This window comes from Phyllostomus discolor, chromosome 1 (genome assembly GCF_004126475.2).
Source record: "Phyllostomus discolor isolate MPI-MPIP mPhyDis1 chromosome 1, mPhyDis1.pri.v3, whole genome shotgun sequence".
In the NCBI taxonomy this organism is placed as follows: domain Eukaryota; kingdom Metazoa; phylum Chordata; class Mammalia; order Chiroptera; family Phyllostomidae; genus Phyllostomus; species Phyllostomus discolor.
Window position 1 is genome coordinate 55,364,426 of NC_040903.2, and position 23,284 is coordinate 55,387,709.

Below are 23,284 nucleotides of genomic sequence, written 5' to 3' on the forward strand. Positions count from 1 at the left end.
GTCCAAATAAAGAAAAAAAATTTCATTTAGAAGCTCTTAAATACTTTTGCTTTTAAAATCTCTTTTTAATTCGTAATACAGGTTTCTAGTCCAACAAAATAAACCTCATTAAAGAACGAATGAAAAATGGCTTTTGAAGACACCACTTATATAAAAGAATACTGATACTTATTTGTTGGTTTCAAAAGTTGGCTATACAGAACTTATTTGCCTCATAACAATTCTACTAGTTTCCCAAAACATCCAAAGCAGAGCTCATTATAGTTTGTGACTGAAAATTTACATGGGAAACTATTTTGAAAACCACTACACACTCTAAATCTGAATTTTGAATAGCCAAGAACAGTAGTCACATACCACAAACACAAAAAAAGGAACAGCTAAAGAGAAGTACGAGGAACTATGTGCCAGGCTCAAGACATACGTCCCTCACTGTCTTTGCCACAAGCTGTGAAGTGGGCACCACCATCATCCCATTTACACATGGAACGGCTGGGACCCCACGGGGACCAAGTAATTTACCAAGAAGCCCATCTAGCTCAAGTCCGTGTTTTCAAACACCACACTTCTGCTTCTTAAAATGGAAGTTACTTCAAGGAAATGTAATGGAATTATATTTCAATACACATCTATTTCCTACAGGAAATAAAGAAGTTTTCAAAAGAGAAGTGAAGAAATACTAGAAATACTACAGATTAATAGTAATAGGGCTTTAATTTTTAAAATAGAAAAACTAAATAATATTTAAAATACAATGTACCAATATCGCATAGAATACCCAGAACACAGTGACTTAAGTGTCTGCATTCATCTTTTAAAAACATTAACTTTTTTTCAAAATCATTACCAACCCCTTTTAGTTTATATGTGAATAAAAGCACTTTGCTTACAGAATACAAAAATATATACTAATTAGGGAGTATTACCAAAATGTGAAGCTTTATTGCATTCATCGACTGTACATGTACATACCTAGGGACTGACAAGGGTATCGACAATGATTCTAAAACTAATCTTTACCATTCGCTTTGTACAGTTATTTATTAACATACATTTCAATCTTCATTCTCCTGTTCCTTATAGCTGATGTTTTAATAAAGTGCCCGTGTCGTAGCCTGATCAGCCTGAAAACGTCCCAGAACTTGAGACCAGATCAAGGGCCCAGAGAGAAGATCGAAGATCATGAAAAGAAGAGACATCAGGTGAAAGTTGAGCTTTGTGAAAAGTCCACCAGGCGGCCCGAAGATCATTTTATAGGATAAAACCAGCTCTTAAAGCCAAGCAGAAGCCATTATGCTTGAGTACTATCTGTTCTTTTCCCACTGGTGTTTGTGGAATTTTCTGTACTGCTACTTTTTATGGATTCCAACAAGTTTTTAACCCGTTCATTTGCAGGCTTCTTCTTTTTCTTCTTGGCATGAGACATACTGTTCGCTACAGAAGGCAGCAGCAGGGCTGCCAGCCCCCATGGCTGATTACTTGATGGGGAAGGGTGATCTTTATCTTCCTGATGTAAAATCCAGGCACTTTCTCTGGCCAGGTCTACAAATTTTTGCAGCTGGCTTTGGCTTACATTTTTGCTGATGTTGAGAGAAGTTTCAAAAGGATTCTGAATGTGCAGTGGAGAAGATTCAGGTTTGTTCTGTTCCCTTCCCTACATATTATTACAAGGAAGAAAAAGCATATACACACATGAAAGGCTCAGAATTAAGAACAGTTTGGCTTAATAAAATGTCAAATGCATGTAAAATACCAGCATTAACTTTACAGAGTAAAGAATTTCTTTCCGAAAAGGACTAGGTATATACGTGTTATGCATCTGTGTGTATGTATGCACTGCTGACTTTTTTCTATCAGTTTTATGAGCATTCTTTAGAGAAAAATTACTTTGGTTTTTGAGCCATGGATGATGATGTTCAATTGAGAGCATCTGGACTAAGTCAATCAATGAAAGTATTTTTAAAATAACCTCTTTTACCTAACAGGATAGAACTGGGAAGGGGAAAAAAAAAGAAAAAGAAAAATGGCAGAATGCAAGGTAAAGATACATTTGTTTTTCAGATTTGTTAAAGATACACCTACTACAATGAGTACAAAGGCACAACTAGAATCCTTAAATTAAATTTGTTTCCAGCGTATAAAATCAGAAAAGAAACAAAGGATTACTCATTATTCATTTGAAAACACTGAAAGTCTCCTATTTCATCATTCTTAAAGATCCAACTTAAGTAAGGTTCTGCCAGGTATGGCAGCTCACAGGGAAAACAGTAAAAAACCTGCAGCCATGACTCCATTAGTTGATATAATCTTTTCCTTTCAAAATGACACCATTTCTTACTTAAAATGACAAAACAAATGCTCAGGATTCTCCAGTGTAAGCAAGCACATGTTTATTCCCTGACTTCTCTCATTCCACTGTTCAGCAAAGCTCTGCCTGTCCATCATCTCTGAGCCCTCAGGGGTAAGAATACAAAAAGGATAAAGAATTTCATGTGTTCAGTGACCTTTTTCTAAACTGGAATCTAATTACTAATCAGACCGTATTCCAGAGCTCTGTCTCAGCCCCTTTCTTCCCCACACTTTTTTTTAAAACAATCTCCATCAGCAGGATAAAAATTAGGAAAGAATGAAAAAAGGAGAGCTGAAGAAACAACAAGAAATCTGAGTATGTGTTTTAGAAAGCCAATCTTATAAGGGTTGTAACTGAATGTCCAAAACGACAAACAGGACAAACCCAATCAGGGAAGGGTCTCAAGTACCTACCCCCACTTACAAACAAATTTTGCCTAGGGGTCTGTGATTTCTTCTTCAGAAAGATGTCTATCACTCCAGCTATTCAGAAGAACCAAAATCATAAGTTCACTTGCCTAAATAAATTAAAACCTAAGGGCTTCAACTGAGGGACTCACTAAAATCTAGCATTGAGATCAGATATCCAATTTGTTTTCTAGAACACAGATCCCATTGAAAAAGAACTCTTTGTAAAATTATGCTTCCCAGAAAACTTTTCAAAATATATTCCACATTTTGAAAGATACAGTATTAAATACTGAAAGAGCTGGCTTTTGCTCTTCCAAAAAAAACTAGGTGACTGATCTTGGTCAACTTATGTATCTCCTTTAAGCATCAATTTCCTTATTAGTATCTATTACTGTGAAATTGAAACGTAATAACATTTTTTAGAGTGCTTTGAAAACTGGTTGGAAATGCTTGAAATTTGGTTGTTAGGAGCTGTCGTTAAACCCTCGCTGCCATTTAAGGGTTTCTCTGTGCCCTGCCTGCCCATCGGGAGGGGCTGGATGCTGGTCGGTAACAGGAAGACGCACGCACGGCAGCAGCAGTCACACACGCCCCTGGCTCGGGTGTGAAGACACGTGTGTACACAGGGGTTTGGGAACAGGAGCTGGCTGGTCAACTGTAGCCTGCATGTTCCTGACAGGGGCATTGGGTTCTTTCCTGGGGGACGGGATGACACTAAAGCAGGTCTTTTGACATATTAAAAAAAATGTACTGCAAAAGAATTTAGATTTTAATCACATTTATAGGATTTGAAGACTTTGTTTTACAGAATTGCTTATTTGATTTTATTGTCTCCTTCCCATATATTTTTAGAGGAGAGGGGGGCAGGGCTGGGGTCAAACACTTGTAATTTGTATCCTGATGTCTGTTCTGAGTGAAATATTCCTTTGTTAAGATTCTAAAGAGTTTTTTTTAATAATAAAAAATAAATCCCACCTTCATTTCTTAAAATAAAAAAACTAAACATTAATACAGTAGGAGATCAGATACCTAATCACCAAATATTAAAATATTATTTACCTGTCGAATATTTATGGAATTTTTATTGAAAGCGAAATTTCCAAAATATTCAAAAAATTCCTTCAGTAATAATTCTGCAAAAAAGAGAGAACATAAATAAGAAAAAAGTCTGTTTCAATCCAAAAAAGAACAAAAAAGAAAAGAAAAACACCTACCTAGTGTTTCTGTGTTTTCTGAAGGTTTAATTCTATTCAAGTCACAAATAAATGTACAGTTGTGGCCTTCTATTATACATTTATCTTCTGCATCTTACATAAACAGAAATAAAAATATTTCACATTATACTTCAAAGATATTCCCTATTCAGAAAAGAAAACTATAATTAAATAAATCAGTTATAGATTAGTATTTCCTATTACTACTCAGTGTCACATATATTTACAGTTAACAGAATTTAAAACTCCATTTAAAAGATTTAGACTAATTATACCACAGGGACATGAACATTACATTTACTTTAGCCTACTAGAACTGCCTATCAACCAACGATTCTTAATGTATCTTTTGAGGTGATCAGTTTTCTAGTTATAAATGAAAATGCAGGCAGTTCCCATCTTTCACCAACTCAAATCTTGGCACTATCTTTGATCAATAGTATTTTATTTTGATCTCCACTTCCACTCTTATCACCTTTCTATACACTATTTTCAATAATCCACCCACGACACAAACTGAATGCTCTAAGAATTTTATAAAAACCAAGTAATTTCTAAAATGCAGTACTTTAAAAGAGACTGGAATTCAGTACAATAAACTTAACACTACACTGGATGTAAACATTCCCCTTTCCTAATAGTAGTGGGTTGGCCAAAACGTCCATTTAGTTTTCTCCATAATATAAAAGACACACTTTTCATTTTGACCAGTAACTTTATTACTTTGGTATTTTAAGTACGTTGGCTATCTCCCACATGGTATATATAACATTGACTGTCCTGAATTATTAAAGTCTCAATTTGATTGCTATCAACCTCAACTGGTCTCCCTGACTGCAGAGCATCGTCCAGCAAGAACTCTCCAGCATGAAACTTCACAAACCACTTTCGACAGGTTCCATCAGTCACAGCACCTCCTCCATACACAGCACAAATCTTTTATTTTTTTGCATTTCAGTTGTGTTTTTACCTTTCTTGAAATAATAAAGCATAATGTGCTGAAAATACTGCTTTTCTTCCACCTTAAGTATTAAAATGCCTACATAAAAATTCACTAATTTTGTTAAGTTTTTTTTTAATGCAAACTGACATGACAGCTGTCACAATACAGCTGTCAAATGAAGTTGAAGACAACTAAGCGCCACTAGAGCCATCTTACAGGAAAAAAAAAGTTTTTGACCAACCCAATATGTTTATCTACAGAGATAATCATTTCCTTAATTATTGATAAATGTACAACCACCATAAAATTCCTCATCATTCTAATCTACCTTCCACTGTACAAATATGCAGACAAACTCTCAACCTTAATCAAGTCAATGGCACCTCACCTGAAAGCATTTCCTAACTCCGAAGCTGGTGACCTCCCATTTTGTTTTTAGTGCTTATCTGACTGCACGTTGGTTGTGTGGATGCAGTCTTCTCCCCGACACCAGTTTGGGACCACTGTTCTATTCGTTACTGCCTCTCCATCCAGTCTAATCCAGAACAAGTGCCTAACATCAGCAGGCACATAACCAATAGTTTGAATGATCCCTGATGTTTGATTCTGCATGCTTATCTACAACTGTCAGAGAGAACTTAGAAAGGGACACGGTAAATCAACAAAGTCAAGTCCTACCTGCTCCTCACACCATGCCACATGCTCCAATAACACTCAGCCTCTCAGGGAGGCAGCCTCTACATATCCTGGTTAAGAGCATAGACTAAAGATGGTTAAAGAAACACAAGCATCTATATTCACCCCTCCTAAAACACCACTAAAATAAAAGTAAAATGACGTAAAATTTTAAAGATCAAGAACAGAAGAGATAGGAACAATAAAAAATTTTAAACTGAAGGACAGATGACCAAGTAGCAATGACTTAGGAGATATGAAAACACTAAGCCCTAACCAGCAGCAAAGAAGGCCAAGAAGCCAGATACCCAAGGCAGCACCCTTGCTGGCCCAGGGACTGCAGCACCACGTCTGCCTGGAGGACTGGGAACTCCAAGATTAAAAAAGTACTTAGACTCCACCCTCCCCTGCCCCCCCATCTCTTCTTCCCTAACAGAAAACGTCAGTATGCTAGTAGCCTGGCCTGTTCTTCCGGGGCGGGGGGGGGGGGGGGGGGGAACTAAATTAAAATTCTTTAAAAAGAATTAAAAGAGTCATTTCTGGAGACTATGACTAGCCCAAACGGAACGACCCAGAGATTCTGACATCTAAAGTTCCTCCAAATAAAACAGTGCAGCCCTATTATCCTACAACAAACGTTCATCAGACAACAAACCCCACCTAAGCTCAGAGATTCAAACTAACTTTCTGGTTTCTAACTCAAACAGAAATAGAAATTTGAAGCTCATCAGGCATCTGAGGAAGGTCTCTAACATAAGACTAAACAAAACAAAATAAAAAGCTGTTTAGAAAAAACAGAGGCTAGGCAAGGAAGAATTAATTAATAGAATATTACCTGCTTCTGACTCTTTCAAGGAAAGATATAGACAACGGTAGCAAGTTTGAGATTTAATTAATGTTAAGTACATAAGAACTAAGCAAACAAACAAACAAAACAGAAAACAAGTAGTACTAAAAACTATATTAACCCCCAAAAGATAAGTTAGGTAGAAAAGGAAATCAGTCTTAGTGTCCATGGGTCAGATATGAATGTTGACAAAGCCATAATCGTGTGAAGAGCGCACACCACAATGCTGCTATAGCTACTTTCAAAATATGGCGGGTGTGTGGTGGGGGTACAGGAGAAAGAGTTAATTCCTCCTTTGGTGCCTAAACCTAGAAGTCAAGAAACCACAATTCAAGCATTTTATTTTAGAAATACGGATGGTTTAAAATATCAAACAAATCAGCTGTTTGAGTTAAAGTGGTTGCCTGCCTAGATGTAACGGGCTCAGAGGGCAAGTTATTCTTACAAAGTTTGTAGAAAATTTTTACTCTTCATCTATGTACATGTATAACTTTGATAGAACTGAACTTGAAAAAACCAGTTTTTTTTCATCAGACAACATTAAGAGAAGGAAAAGGGAAGCAGTGTACATATATCTGAGATATACAGATATATACATACAAAATATGTGACAAAGGACTCATGCAAAACATACAAAAATTCCTACAAATAAAAAATAACAGATAATCCAATAAAAAAGCAATGACTTAGAGAAACCTCACAAGAGACACTTGAAGAGCTGACATATAAAGAGATGGTCAATTTCATTAGTTATTGGGGAAAAGAAACTCAAACCACACCATAAAGCCACCACACATGCATTAAGAAGAGCTACATAAGAAAAAGGCAACACCAGGTATGCAAAGACATGCAGTAATTAGAACTCATATATGATGCCTGTGGGAGTTTACACCTCGGAAAACTGGCAATGTCTCTAAAGCTGAATACACCCAAATTCTAAGATTCAGAAATTCCACTCCTGTATCAGGGGTAAACACTTTGTAAAGTATACGATTACCTAACCACTATGCTGTACACCTGAAACTAGTACAAAATAAAACTGAATGTAAACTGTAATTGAAAATAAAATCAATAAATAAAAATTTTTCATTTAAAATGAAAAAGAAAATTCCACTGCTAGTACACACCTACACTCACCAAAAGAAACGTGCCAGAACTGTCGCACTAGTACCACCTGTGTAGTCCCTAACTTCAAATTACTTAAATGCACATCAAAAATAGAATTTAATTTTTTTTGGTATATTCACCTAATAGAATACTACATAGCAATGGAAACAAATGGTCCACAAATACACTAACAATATGAATGACTCTTCCAAAAATAATGGTGAGAGGGAAAACAGCACACACAAAATAACATACTCCATGCCTTTTACACCAGCTGTAACAGGTAAAATTAATCCACACTGTGAAAAGAGCTGGGGTGGGAGAGGGGTACAGTGACTAGAAGGGAGCCCAGCTGCTGTTTCTGGGGTGCTTCATTCAATTTGGTAGAGGTTACGTGGATGTGTTCAGTTTATGAATGTTGATAACATACATGTACTTCTATGTGTATTCTATCTACACTCTGAAAAGTGCTTGGGTTTGAATTCTGGGTCTAGAATGCTCTACCTATGTGACCTTAGATACTCTCTCAAAGAAATTTAGATACTCTCTCAAAGCCTTCATTTCCTCACCTGTAAAATGAAAATAGTAACTCTGCCCTAATAAGGTTTGCTGGAGGATTGAATGAGATGATGCATAAAATTTTTTAGCGAAGTGCCTGGCACAGAGTTAGCATTCAGTAAGTTGTTACTAGATCACACAGAGCTACCAATCAGAGCACTCGTCTACACTGGGGTCTCTGCAACAAATCTGTTAAAGATGCTACTCAGTCATTTCTTCCTCAAGCCTTAAATTCCTCACAGAAAAAAAGAACAAAGATCCTACACAAAACAAAAAAAAAAACCCCTCTAATCAAACAACTGTTTATAAGCAGAGAGGTACTAAGTACAGAAAAGCCTTAAGTACAGAAGTAAATATAACAAAGGTAGCAAAGCCAAAAAAAAGAATAAAACACACCAGAAAATAAGAGACATGGGGGAAAGGAGTAGAAATTTAAGAAAACACAAAGAAACAGAAACTCCAGGCTAATCAAAATATGAAAGGTGCTATGATGCTCATTATAAACAGCCTTCAACTTTAAAATGTTCACCCACCCATGTGAAATCTATTTACTGAACTTCTGCTACAGATCCAATACCATGCCAAGAACGAAGATCTGAAAGGAGCCAAAGACAGCCTGCCCTAGAAAAGCTTGGCAAAGGCCTGCAGATTAAAGAACTACAACAATCTAAAAGTTGTTACGATACAGGTGTGCCCAGGGTGTTTGGATGCCAACGGAGCACTACCTCCTGGCAAGAAGGCAAGAAAGACCTAACAAAATGATGCCTTTGAATGGGTTTCTCTCTCTCTTCCCTGGATGAATCTTGAAGAGGTTCTCCATGTAAAAAGAGGCAGGGACAGCGAGGGGAAAATGGAAAAACATCTGAGGATCCACAAGGAGTTTAAAGTGCTGAAGCTCCTGATTTGCATACAGGAATGAATGCAGAAGAGGAGAAAAAGGAAGCTCACAAAGGGCCCTAAATACAAGACTATAAAGTTTGGACTGTAACTTATTTTAGGTTCCAAACAGTGGTTAACAAAATTCTAGAAAGGTATTACAGAAATTCATGCTGTTTTCCAATAAAAAGCAAGAAGCAAGCAAAATGCATTTCTTCTTTTATAAAAATATACAAATTGATAGCTTTTATCTGAATATCAAATGTGAAAAATTCTTTTATGGCAAACTCAAGACATTGCTAGAACTTCAAAGACCAAAGCAATAATTATATCACATTATCTTGCATTTATTGGCAATTCACACCTAAAATGTCTGCAAAAAACAGCCTGAAAATACCTCATACCATGTTTTAAAAGGTGAAAACCTTTCAACATCTATTTGGTATTTTGAAATAGAAAACTGAAGAATTCCAAAGCTAGTTTTCACCTGTTTTGATACCACAGATGTGAATAAATTTCAATTTATTTTAAAATAAATTTAAAATAAAAACTCAGCAAGTCAATTTAAATTTGCCCACAAATAATTCTTTTTCCAAAATAACTAGCATAATTTTAAACCTCCGTACTAGACTGAGTTCCTGAGAATATCGTCCATATCCCCACTGCACCAAAAATAACACCAAACACACGGTAAGTAACCAATAAATACTCAGTGAATGAGTAACACCAAACAATGAGACAAGGACAAGCATGGGTGTTGCCCTCTATTTCAGTCTCAAAAGTGAGAAACATGGCCACCACTCTGCCTGCAAACTTCCTACTTTCCATTAACCTGTCACACTGAGCTGTTTTAGAGTTCAATTTCAGCCTGTACTTAAAGTGTTCACAGGAAAGAAAAGATTACTTATAACTGGAATAAGGGAAAGTGGCATAGAAGAGAGAATCAACAGAACAAGGTAGAAAAACAGTGTGAACAAGAGCTAAGATAAAACGTCATGAAGGTACTCACAACACTGGGAGGAATACGGAACACACGAAGAGGAACGGTGGGAAGGAGGCTGGAAAACTGTGTTGGGGCTAGACAGAGGAAAGTCTTAAACAACATGCTAAAGACACTGTCTGAGGTTTACTCTGTAGGGAATAAAACCCCTTTAAAAGTCACTTTAAACAGGGAAGCTTTAGACACGTCCTTTAAAAGAATTATCTGGCAGCAATATACAGGATGGGCAGACTACAGAGTGTAATACATTTTAAGTGTATCCCTAAATTATCTTCCTGTTAGAATTTAGGATTTTAATACTTTGATATCTCAAGCTTTAAGTATATCAAAATTTCAATTTTTTAATAATGTAAGTTAAGTAGCACACTGATTTTAAACTTTACCTAAGATTGATTATAATTTTTTAAAAAATTTAGGATCTTTAAACATCATGAAACAATTTTTAGCAACTGACAGAAATCTGGAAATAGGTTCAAATTTACATAGCCATCTATGAATCTGTGACCCACTCAAAAGCTGTATCTGGGATATGTTGATGTCTCCCGCCCCCCCCACCCAAGCTTCGGCAAACTGAGAGGCTCCAACTGTCTCATGATAGTTGTAAACAACCTTGTCAATTGATACAAAAAAAGTAAACAAAACAGATTTCTCAAAAAAGTCTATGGGCCTCAGCTTCACAAATCATCTGCTCTTATGACCCCTAGTGGGCACTAAAAAAATAAAAAGCACTTAAATTTAAGATCCATAGGGCTTTAAAAATAGAGACAACAAATTACAGGATGAATAAACAAACACACACAACGTTGATAACACATGGGAATTATATTCACTCAAAATGCCAGGAAGAAAACAGACACTGCCTGTAGTCTTACCTGCTAGGGTTCTTAAGTAGTCCAGTGTTGGAAGAACAGGAGGTGATCTCCTCTGGAGGAAGAAGATGACCATCATTGTAAGGGAGAAATTTGTGATCCAAGCACCAGGAATACTACTCGTTAATGAATGTGCTCGAGCCCAACACCGGATACTGAACACCAAGGCTCTCACTCGTGAGTCCAGGGCACTGTATATATAAAGGAGTTCAGAACTTTTCAAGGCAATCCTTCAAGAGAGAAAAATGAAAAGAATTTTCAACCCACCAAATTATGATTCCAAAGTAGAATAAAACACACAACTAGAAACACCTAAATATCTTCCAATATCTGAAAGTCTTCAGAACACCATGACCAGGAAACCAAAAGTGTAACATATTTGCAATATAAAATATGCAGTTCCTACAAGTATCAGCTGGAATCAAGTATTTTTCTATCAAAAATCATTTTTGTAAAAGCTATCTGTTTTTATGCAACTTGTGATGTTATCGTTGTTTTAGAATAAAAATATTTTATCTATATAAATGAAGCTAACTTAAGCTGAAAAATAAATATCGAATAGTGTGAAGTATCCAATATAAAGAAATGATGCAAGGATTAAAAACCTGAAGCCTATTAAAACAAATGTTTAAAAACCTGTCCCAACAAGACAATGATAATTACAGACAAAGATAAATGTCATTTTGTTCTAATTTACATACCAGAAATAAACTAATGTTAGAAAATGCAGTGTATATTTTTACTTACTTTTTCTCCATCAGCCACTTAAGAGAAATTCAGAAGTACTCAGCATTATCTTGTTAGTGAACCCTTAAGTTTAATTAAAACTACTCTAGATAGGATTTTCTGAGTATTTTTAGTTATGATTACTTATGTAACAGATAATATAGTGACATGAAATGCATGCAATGAGAATACCAGAATTAAAAAATAAACTTCTCCCCCTGGACAGCATGGTTCAGTTGGTTGAGTGTTGCCCCATGAACCAAAAGGTCGCAGGTTCGATTCCCAGTCAGGGCACATGCCTGAGCTGCAGGTTCAGTCCCCTACTGGGGCATGTGCAAGAGGCTACCAATGGATGTTTTTCTCTCACATCACTATTTCCCTCTCTCTCTTCCTCCCTTACCCTCCCTGTGAAAAGGAAATAAATATTATTTTAAAAATAAATAAAAAACAAACTCAATGTTTTCCCTATTGAGAACAAAAAAAGAAAAAAGAAAAAGTAATCGAGTATAAAGGAACTTGTTATTCTCATCCTCTTTTTTTTTAAGCAAACAGGTTGCTAGGATAATAAAATGAAAATATGTTAAAGAAAAACCTACACATTCTAAAGCCACTCAGACTACATTCTGACTTAAGCAAATACCATATTTGTTTAAGACACAGAGTTGACTGTGTCTGGAGATAATTCAGAAGTCAAACTCAAGCTGCTACTTTATTTTCTAAGCATATTTAGAAGCCTATATAGAGAAGACTATATACTACTATATACTACAGGTAGTTTATGTTGTCATCAGGCTGCATAAACAATAACAATGCAATACAATTCTTCCAAAAAATGATGTTAGTTAGGTATGTAACATTTTAACACAATATCCTAACATTTTAGTTATGAATACCAAAAAACTAATGCATCTAACAGAAAGTATTTCCTACTTTTTGAACCCCATGTTCAAATCTTTAAAGCACATCTATGACTCCAAACCCACTGGACAGTTCATTACAAGAAAAACTATGCCAATACCTTATAATATTCACAGTTAAGATGATAAACTTAAGCAATCATACCTATTGTTGGCAGTCAAATCACACTGAAATCCAGAGGCCTGGTGTGAGAACCTCACTAGCGGACACCGAGCATTTAATATTTTTTGTACACCCACACAACCAGGGCCAAAGTGGTCAAGGCATTCTCCTATCACAGACAGGATCTTCTGAGTTGCAATTCTTTCTGAAGCAACATTTTTCACTTGAAATTCCATCAGAAAGTTTCCTGAGGTCTGAATAATGAAAACATTTGCAAATAGAAGCATTTTATAAAAAGGAATTTCTTATATAATCTTTTCTAAAAGGATGTTCTAAGTCATTTCTAGCAAAACAAAAAAACAAAAACAAAAAACAAAACAGGCAAAAGCAGACAACAGTACACACACAAGATCAGAAGATCAACAGAAGATAGCATCGACAGACTTAACTATATAGAGAGGAATTTAATATTTAATAAAATAAGCTCTGCAAATTACTGAGGGAAAATTACTATTCAACAAATGAGTCATGGGGCCACAAAAAAACTAACAAGAAACAAACCAAACAACAACCCACATCCCTACTTTGGTGCAAAAACCAAAATATCAACATATATCAAAGACATTGTAAAATGTTTTATCAGTAAAGAGCTAGAAGACAATGGTTGAATAGTTTTAAAATCTCAAAGAAGTGAAGGATTCACTAAGTATTACACAAAATTCTAGAACACGCAAAAGAAGAAATACAATTATATAAAAATTAAAACCATCTTAAGGCAAGGCATATATCCAGTACTAGATAAAAGACAAAGTAAGACAAATGTCACATAAGGAATACTTTCCCTAATTTATGAAGGGTTTGTACACATGAAAGGGAGGAAAACCCACCCAATTCTAAAAATGGGCAACAAAGACTTGAACAAAAAATTAACAGAATAAAAATGGCTAAGAAACATAGTAAAACATGTTCTTGTTTTCTAGAAACTAAAGAAATTAGAACCAAGTTAAGACCCTGAATAGCCTCTTCTTGAGAAAAGGACAAAGTAGGAGGGATCACAATGCCTAATATCAAACTATACTACAAGAACACTGGAATCAGTCAGTCTGGGCTGGCATAAGAACAGACACATAGATCAATGGAACAGAGCAGAGAGCCCAGAAATAAACTCATGTCTCTATGGTCAGTTAATATTTGACAAAGGGGGCAGGAGCACACAATGGAGTAAAAATAGCTTCTTCAATAAATGGTGTTGGGAAAACTGCACTGGTACATGCAAAAGACTGAAACTAGACCAGCAACTGACACCAAAATAAACTCAAAATGAATAAAAGACTTAAGTAGAAGTCATGAAACCATAAAAGTCCTAGAGGAAAACATAGGCAGTAAAATTTCTGATATCCCATGCAGCAATATTTTTAACAATGCATCTCCTAGGGCAAGGGAAATAAAGGAAAAAATAAACAAATAAACTACATCAAATTAAAAGCTTCTGCATGGCTAAATAAAAAAAAAATCATCAAAACAAAAAGGGAACCAACCAAATACGAGAACATATTTGCCACTGATACCTCAGGCAAGGGTTTGATCTCCAAGATATGTAAAGAACTATTCGACTCAACACCAGGAAGACAAAAAGTACAATTAAAAAATGGACAAAGGACCTGAACAGACACCCCTCCAAGGAGGACATATGGACGACCTAGAGACATATGAAAGGATGCTCAGCATCACTAGCCATCAGAGATATGCAAAGTAAAACCACAATGAGGTATTACCCCACACTGGTCAGAATGGCCATCATAAACAAATCAACAAACAAGTGCTGACAAGGTTGTGGAGAAAAGGGAACCCTAGTACACTGTTGGTGAGAATGCAGACTGGTGCAGACACTGTGGAAAACAGTACAGAAATTTCCTCAAAAAAGTAAAAATGTAACTGCCTTCTGACCCAGCAATTCCACTGTTAGAATTATACCCTAAGATCTCTGATACTGCTGGGAATATATGCTAAGAATCCCAAGTCACCAAATTCGCCAAATCAAAAGAACTTATGCACCCCTATGTTCACAGTAGTGTTATTTATAATAGCCAAGTGCTGCAAACAGCCTAAGTGTCCATCAGTAAATGAGTGGATCAAAAAACTGTGGCACATTTACACAATGAAATATTATGCAGCAGAAAGAAGGAACTCCTACCTTTCACGAAAGCATGGATAGAACTGAAGAATATTATGCTAAGTGAGATCTCACCTATAAGAGGAACCTAATGAACAAAATAAACTAATGAGAAAAATAGAACCAGAGTATGCAAATGAGGAACAGACTGACAGTGACCAGAAGAGAAGGGGGAGAGGGATAACGGTGGAAAGAAGGGAAGGGACTAGTCAAGGAACATGTAGACATGGACAACAGTGTGGGGAATGACTGTCGGAGAAGGGGGTGGGCTGGACAGAGAAGAGCAAAGGGGGAAAAACTGGGACAACTGTAATACAACAATAAAATATTTAATAAAAAAAGAAAAAGAGAAAAACAAAAAGAAAACAGCCCTGGCTGGTGTAGCTCAGTGGATTGAGCACAGGCCTGTAAACCAAAAGGTTGCCAGTTCCATTCCCAGTCAGGGCACATGCCTGGGTTGTGGGCCAAGTCCCCAATAGGGGGTGCTCAAGAGGCAACGACACACTGATGTTTCTCTCCTTTTCTCCTTCTCTTCCCCCCTCTAAAAAATAAATAAAATCTACAAAACAAACAAACAGAAAACAAATAAACCTAACTATATCTTAAATTAATACCATAATTAGACTAAAGGGGAATATAAAATAAGTGCCTTAATGATTCTTGAACCCAGAATTTTATCTACATACTCTCACAATTTAAAAAATACTGGAAACAGCCCTGGCTGGCGTAGCTCAGTGGATTGAGCACGGGCTGCGAACCAAAGCATTGCAGGTTCAATTCCCAGTCAGGGCACATGCCTGGGTTGCAGGCCACGGCCCCCAGCAACCCGCACATTGATGTTTCTCTCTTTTTCTCCCTCCCTTCCCTCTCTAAAAATAAATAAATAAAATCTTTTTAAAAAACCTTAAAAAAAAAGGAGAAATTGTCAATCTTTAAAAAAAATTACTGGAAACAAACTAAAGAAATTAAAACACCAATGAGACTTTATCTATCAGTCTGGCAAAGACAAAAAGGCTGACAGAACCAGCACTAATGAGGGTAGGGAAACACGCATATACTATCAGGGGAGATGTAAACTAGGATATAATTTTTGGATGACTTCAGTATCTATTGAAATTTTAGGTGTATACTTTGACTACCTGTTATAATACTAGGACATTATCCCAAAGGAATACTTGTATAAATGAGTCAATTTACCAAGCTGTTCACTCACTGCAGCATTATCTGTGAGGGTCCCTACCCTCAACCACTATTCCTTCCAGAAATTACTACAAAAAGGATTCAGGCCCCAACAATGTTTATGATGGAAATCTACCCACCCACTCACCCCCTACTCTCAGTCCAGAGGCCCAGGCCCAGGCCCAGGCAACTGATCTAAGCACTGTAGGAACGTATCATTCATACAGAGATCTCTACTAGGAACTGGAACTGAGGTTCAGAGGCAACCACATTGCTGAAATATGTAACTCAGAAGTTCTGGGGCAGGTGCATTGTATACCACAAAGAAGAAAATGTAAGGAAAATCAATGGTGGTAGAGGGTAGTGAAGGGGAGAAAGAAAAATAAAACAAATCTGTGGGAAGAAAGAAAGAACACTTCATGAATTCTTGATAGTTTACACTTCCTAGTGCTAGTCCTTTCCAAAGACTCATCCACATTCCTGACCATGGGTTCTATGATGCCTCTTCTACTGCCAATTTCCTTTCTTTAGGCTAGTGTGGATCGGGTATTATGACTCAGATGCAAAGGAAGGGTTAGAAACAGAAGAGATAATGTAATTTTTTAAAAATTAAATAATATAAATGAGAGAAGAATAAAATCACTGAGGTAAGAGAAGTGAAAACACCACCATAAAATAGGCCTAAGCAATGGAATTAGAGCCAGGAAACTGGAGAAACTGTGAACTATGGGCAGGAATGTGAGTGTTACTAAAGCAACTCACCAAAATTTCTTGTTAAAGACAAAGATCATGAGATTTAAAAATATTTCAGGAACTAGATAACACAGATAAAAAATTAGTTAAGATACAGATATTTTGAATAACACAGTAAATAATGTTGGCCTAACCTGAAAACTTCTGAACTCTTGAAAATAACCATTTTGTTATGTATAAAAAGAATGGTACTAAAAGATGGCCACATATTAGACAAATAAAAAGACTTTACAATTTCAAAGATTTGATATCAAACAGACCATATTCTTTAACCACAATGTTTACTAAGTTTAGAAACCAACAGTTATAATTTTATTCAAAGATTTTCTTACTTTTCTAATACCTTAATTTTAGTGATCTAAAGAAATATACCTTGTGAGCACTGGATTTTCCAATTTCATCTAGATCCAAAAGCATGTCCAAATCACATCCTAATTTCCCAAAACCATTCACGGAAGAGCCAAAGGGTCTGATTTCACAGTATGGAAAATAGGCAGCTGCTATGTCTTCGATGAGCGAACAGGTGAGATAGCGCAGCTTCGTGTTCTCCTCCGTCAGCTGGAACTCCTTCAACAGAGTGTTCAGCTGGTCATCTACCTAGCTGGCCAAAAACAAAACCAACAGAGTACAAAAATGCACAAGTCATATAAAATAATTGTCATTTCACTTCTACAGACTTAATGGCTTTGGAGACCTACTTTAAAATATGCAATCGTTTTTTTCTTCGGCCTTAAAAGTAGATTTATTAAAATACCCTTTAAAAAGCACCGAGAAATAATGACACTGGCAAAATAAAAGTGACCAGTATTAAAATCATTACTTTTCTTAGGCAATCAGAACAAAGTACTATAAAAGAAAGATGAAAACAGTAAAATGCTCCAGAAGAGGTCAAAAACAAATGCAAAACTAGACATTTTAAAAAAAGTTAAGGAGACAAAAGAACTAATGTTAAAGGTAAGGAACACCAGAAATAAGCAATGCTTCAAGTAAAGAAGCCCCAAGATCTATGCTCTTTACAATAATCCTATAGTTTGTGTGTATTTATGTGTCTGTGTATATATGTGACTAATGCTGAATGATTACATTTTCAAGGTATAAACTGGAATTAAATACTTAAAATACAAATCATAGCATGAATGCTCATATTTGAAAATAATATTAATAACAAAATATTCAAGAAAAATAGCCCTGGCTGGCGTAGCTCAGTGGATTGAGCTCGGGCTGCGAACCAAAGTGTCGCAGGTTCGATTCCCAGCCAGGGTACATACCTGGGTTGCAGGCTATAACCCCCAGCAACCGCACATTGATGTCTCTCTCTCTCTCCCTCCCTTCCCTCTCTAAAAATAAATAAAATCTTTAAAAAAAAAGAAAAATAAATAAAAGTAAAAGAAATATAAAAGAAGTAAAATTTTAAAAATCAGAAAATTGCCCTGGCTGGTGTGGCTCAGTGGATTGAGCAGTGGCCTACAAACAGAAGGGTCGCCGGTTCAATTCTCAGTCAGGGCACATGCCTGGGTGGCAGGCCAGGTCTGCAGTGGGGGGATGTGTGAGAGGCAGCCAAACAGTGTTTTTCTCCCTCTCTTTCTGTCTTCCTTCCCCTCTCTCTAGAAATAAAACCTTTAAAGAAATTAGAAAATCAAACCAAAAAATAGTATTTTGATAAATAAAACCATGGACTGATTCTTTGAAAGGACTACTAAACTAGCTAAACCTTTGAAAAATCTAAGAAAAACAAAAACTAATATAAACATTATTAGAGAAGAAAAAAATAAAACCAGGAATAAAACATTTTAACATTTGGAGAACATCATCATGTACAAATTATGTCGCTATAATGACAAGAGAAAGCAAGCTTCAGTAGCCTGAAAGCCCAAAACTTGGGACAAATGTGGTCACTTCTGAGGAGTACAAACGGGGCATAGGGGTAGGAAGTGGGGACGGATTACCTTCACTTCTCACTCAACATATTCTGTAGTCTAAATACTGAATAATAAGAACTTATACAAAATAATGCAACACACACTTTTAAAGTCAAGGAAGTGTTCTTATAAACTTACACTCTCGGCATTACAAAGTAATTCAAAAAGCTTCTTGCTTGAAGGAGATGACTGGTTACTGCATGGTATACATGACTGCTCAGAAGTCTGGCTCGGTGGATTCTTCAACTTTAAATTGAAGAAACGTGACCTGAATGGAATCACAGCCTCTGTGCCCACGCTCAGACGAGTCACACTCTGCAGTGAAGCTACACTTTCCTTTTGACAAAATTCTACAACAGCATAAAGACCCTATAACAGAAACATAAAAACAGAACACATTTCAAAATGATGTAGTTGCCACAATAATATTTAGTTCATATCTCAAAGCAATTATCATGAGCAGATATTAATATTTAAAATTTACAAATGATATGCTTCTACCAAAAACACTGGTTTTAACAGTTATAAACAGATTAAGAAAAGGAACACTATAAAGTGAGACTAGTCAAGAGAAGTTGAAAAGAATGCTGAAATAGAAATTTAATGGCAAAACAAAGATCCCTCCCACTGGCCTTTATCCCTAAGATAATGGAACTATTCAAAGTATTCAAGTAATAAAATCCATCAGTTATAAATAGCTTATAAATCTGCAATCCTCCTGTATTCCTATTTTCATATTAAAAAAACTCACTAAAAAAATTTAGATAAGGAAAAATGTAGGGTAACAAAAGAGAATCTAACTTTACCATATTGCAAAGAGGCAAGAAATTTTAAAAAATAAGTTACATTGTTTTTCAAATACTTACAAAACTTTCAAAGAAGAAATGATTATTAATAGGTCCATGTTGGGATAAATATTTGAGAAACTTTTTTTCACTGATTTTATTTGGGCAAAGTATTAGAACAGTCCGCTGTGCCTGTTCGCGTCTTTCTTTTTGCACCTCAGAGAATCTCTTTTTGGGAGTCCTGTCTTCGGAGCCTATGAATGAGACAAAAATCATTTACAACACACATACATGTGTAAAACTTAAAGCATATTTTGTAAGGTATATAAAATTTTACATCTAACTAAAACAACTTCACCCAATTGTCATCATCTTTTCTTCTAAGAGCAAAGTTACTATATTACTTCAATTTTCATGTTATCATTCTCTTGTGACTGCCATTAAAACTGCCAACTTTCTCTGTTTTGATTTACTATATTCAATGCATAGTGGTAAAGAGCATTCCATAAAATTTTAAAAGCAACACCAGTAAAGTAAAATCACTTATTTAACATTTCCACAAATACACATACAAAACCTGTGTAAGTGTAACATTCCATAGCCTGAAATTGTTACAAGCTTGAGTGTAATGAGACAATGAAGTTAGAAGTTTAATGTAGTGAAGTTATTAGTTCTTCTTTGTCAAGGGTCTTGATTGGGCCCAAGGCATCAACTACCAACATGCTCAGGGAAATCAAAGAATTTAAAACCTTGTTGCGGCTCATACAGAGCACATGATAATTTTACTAAAGAAACACAGGGTAATTTTTTTTTTTCACTAAAAACCACTCCAGGGGTTAGGAAATGAAGACAACAAGAGCTGTGATAGTCGAGAATTTACTACTACTGACCCACTGACCACAAAGGAATGATCGACAAGTGAACCAAATATAAGGAGAAAGAAAAATCATTCAAGTTAAAGCCAAACACTGAACCTGAGGAACTTATTTTTCTATCCAACATATTTGACTTACAGTTGGGTGGCTTAACAGTGCTTCTTCTAAAACTCTGGAATGGTACATTCTAGGGATCATAAACCACCGTGTCTAGTACCAATACCTTCAACAAAATTCCAAAGAGATTAAACAGAAAATGTAACTGATGCATGCAAATCAACTGAAGCTTTTAGCTTCATTTTCTTTCAAAAAGTTGTTATAAAATTGGTAAATAAAGGAAATTCTGCAAACACACTGTACCTTAATTTCACCAAACTCCAAAATATCTTCATAAAGCTCTTTCATAGAATTTTTCAAATTCAGGTAAAAGATTATTTTGGTTTTTTCCCTTTGAAGAAAGCTATGAGCACATGAACATGGAGTTTCTGGTGGCCATGCTTCCCCCATCAACATCCCCAAACAGAAGAATCTGAGCCAATGAAGCCACCAAACAACAGCTGAGGAAAAGAGTAATACTTCTCACGGACCACACAATCCTAAAGCAGTTATGTGTCTTTCTGGAGTTTGGTTTCCTGGGCTGGTACTCCTCCCTTATCTCCTGAAGCTAGTTTGAGTTAGTTTCTGTCACCTGCATCCAAGAGTCCTGAATAATACACTACATAATTCTTATTCTTAAATCAGGGTTCTTCCCACTACTCACATGAAAGCTGTGCCAAAACTAACATTAACATGGAAATGGGAAATTAGGAGATTTTTAGCTCATTATAAACATTTTCAACTATTAATGCTTACCAAAAGTGAATTGCCTGGTTTATGAAATGGTAACCTCCTCATTACTAGGGATGTTTTGGCAATGAGTTCTCGCAGAGTGAAAAACTGAATTGGGTATTTCCCAAATTCCTTTCTATCATAAAATTACATGCTTCTAAGTGAGTATAAAGTGTAGTTACCTTTTCTTTTTTAAACTGAAGAAATTCAAATGAGAATTTTATTACTTGTTATGCCCCACAAGAGTCCCTGAATAGTCAGTTCATTATCCTAATGATACGAAATAAGACACATTTCCTAAGAAAAACAACAAAGCTGTAATAAATGAGTACAGACTTGGAATCAGGTTTTACCCTTATCTTGCCTACTTAACAGCTGGATAAGTCTGATTTAGCCACAGTCTAGCCTTTTCCTCATCTATCAAAAGGAGCAATAATAATTCCCTCTATACCTACTTTACAGAGTTCTATTCTTAAAAAAGCATATGAAAATATTCTGAAATATAAACCACCATACCATACAGATGCTAAATCATACTAGTTTCTTTGTTAAAGCCTAATTGTTTAAACAAATAAAAAACAGTTTCTTTGGCAGAATCCTTAGTCGAATTTTCAGAGTTTCATAAGAATTTTTAACAGAAGCAGCTTAGAACTAAATACAACCCAATCAGTATTCCACTGAAATGTCGTATTGACTTTCCGACTGTCAATGAGTCTTTTCCCTGCAGTCTGATGACAAGAGTGGCCTATCATTTATTTCATCACAAAATGATTTGCTTGTTTAGCCTACTTTAGAACTGTTCCCAGATATAATTTCATATCTAAAAACTACAGCTCCAAGCAAAAGCAGAAATTAACACACATTTTGTTTAACGGCTCCACTTGAGGTCTAAATTAACTCAGCTATATGACCACGGCGCACAAGTCACTCAGTTCCTTGAACCTCTTTCTACACCTACAAAATGAAGACAATGACACATTTCTTGCTAGATTGTTTTAAGGGCTGTAAATAACATACACAGCTCTTGGATCACAAGAGGTGTTCGATAATAGGGGGCTTCTCAATACACAAGCATACAAATTGAGAATGCCTGCGGGTCAATAGCCTGTTCCAGTGAACGCCTGTTACCAGGGGTTTATTTTGCTCGAAACGGATAAAAGGATAAACTCAGCGACAGCAAATTTCATAGGCAGAGACCTACATTGTGAGCCAAGAATACCGGTTATTCATCAAGATTTCACTATACTTGGCCTCCATCAGCAACTTGGGTCAAAATCAGGCACATTTGTGAATGATGAGGTAACTGATTTGGTATGTGGCATCCATGTTATTACTGGGAGCATTATTTCACCCGAGTGTAAGACGCTAGCAAATTGTGTTCTTGACCTGAACGTCAGAGATTTAAACAATTTCATTACAGAACACAGGAGCGGCCCTAGATTCCCGTAGTGACTTTAGAGGAGCACGAGACATAACCTCACCCTATTGCCAAAGGTTCCACGGCCGTTGCCACGGACCACGCGTTCGCCCGCGATCCCCAGTCTCTTCCCCCTTCCCTCGCCCATGGTCGGGCCGGGCTTTAGAGCAAACCGAAGACACGACGCCATCACCTGTCTCCGCGATCCCCAAGGACTGCTCTTCTCTCCTGGTGTCTGCGGCCACAGTTCCTGGGCTACTGAGAAGCCTGTGGATTGGACGCAGGACTTGGCTTCGCTGAGCACAAATGGGTAAACGGGTCCACAGGCTCACACAGCGAGCCGCCATTGTCAAAGTAATTGGAGCGCCAGGACGCAAGGGCACGCGGCTGCTGCGCTTGCGCGCTGAAAAGACAAGAATGGGAAGCCTAGAGGGTCAAAGCGGGCGGAAGACGTTCGCTTATAAAAGCCATTAAGTCCGAAATGAAGGCGCTCGAGCTTTCGTACTTAAATTTCCACTCTCCAGCCGTTCTGTAAAATAAAATAAAAAAAGAGAACCCAATAGATTTACCGTACCTCCTTCTCTTTCAAATTAAGTCGTGAAAAGAAACAGAGCAAGGTCATGAGGATAAACAACTGACTTTGGAATTTACACTTTAAGTGACAGCAGTTTTTCTTTACCAAACGCTGTTCTAAGTCCTTTCATGTGTTGATTCTTAATCCTTACAACAACCCTATGAGAGAGGAAATATTATTATCTCT

The 23,284-nt window shown here is 36.4% G+C and overlaps 1 protein-coding gene across 1 annotated transcript; it reads right to left on the reverse strand.

The window, feature by feature from the left end:
- Positions 1-920: 920 nt before the first annotated feature.
- LOC114492849 (mitochondrial poly(A) polymerase) lies at positions 921-23,053 on the reverse strand. The gene is made up of 9 exons (XM_028507421.2): positions 22,718-23,053; positions 19,486-19,658; positions 18,758-18,988; positions 17,073-17,297; positions 12,638-12,849; positions 10,853-11,079; positions 3,975-4,067; positions 3,820-3,893; positions 921-1,654 (listed from the first exon to the last, which is right to left on the reverse strand). Exons 1-9 carry the CDS (start codon positions 22,869-22,871, stop codon positions 1,292-1,294), a joined length of 1,752 nt encoding a protein of 583 aa, XP_028363222.1. The 5' UTR covers positions 22,872-23,053; the 3' UTR covers positions 921-1,291.
- Positions 23,054-23,284: the final 231 nt, after the last annotated feature.

Excerpts from the sequence above, each read along its gene's own strand:
- LOC114492849 (XM_028507421.2), bottom strand. The coding sequence starts at position 22,871 with ATGGCGGCTCGCTGTGTGAGCCTGTGGACCCGTTTACCCATTTGTGCT. Across the intron at positions 18,989-19,485 it reads ATTTCTTCTTTGAAAGTTTT|GGTCTTTATGCTGTTGTAGA; the intron begins GTAAGTATTTGA and ends TTTCTGTTATAG. Across the intron at positions 3,894-3,974 it reads AGAAAACACAGAAACACTAG|AATTATTACTGAAGGAATTT; the intron begins GTAGGTGTTTTT and ends TCTTTTTTGCAG.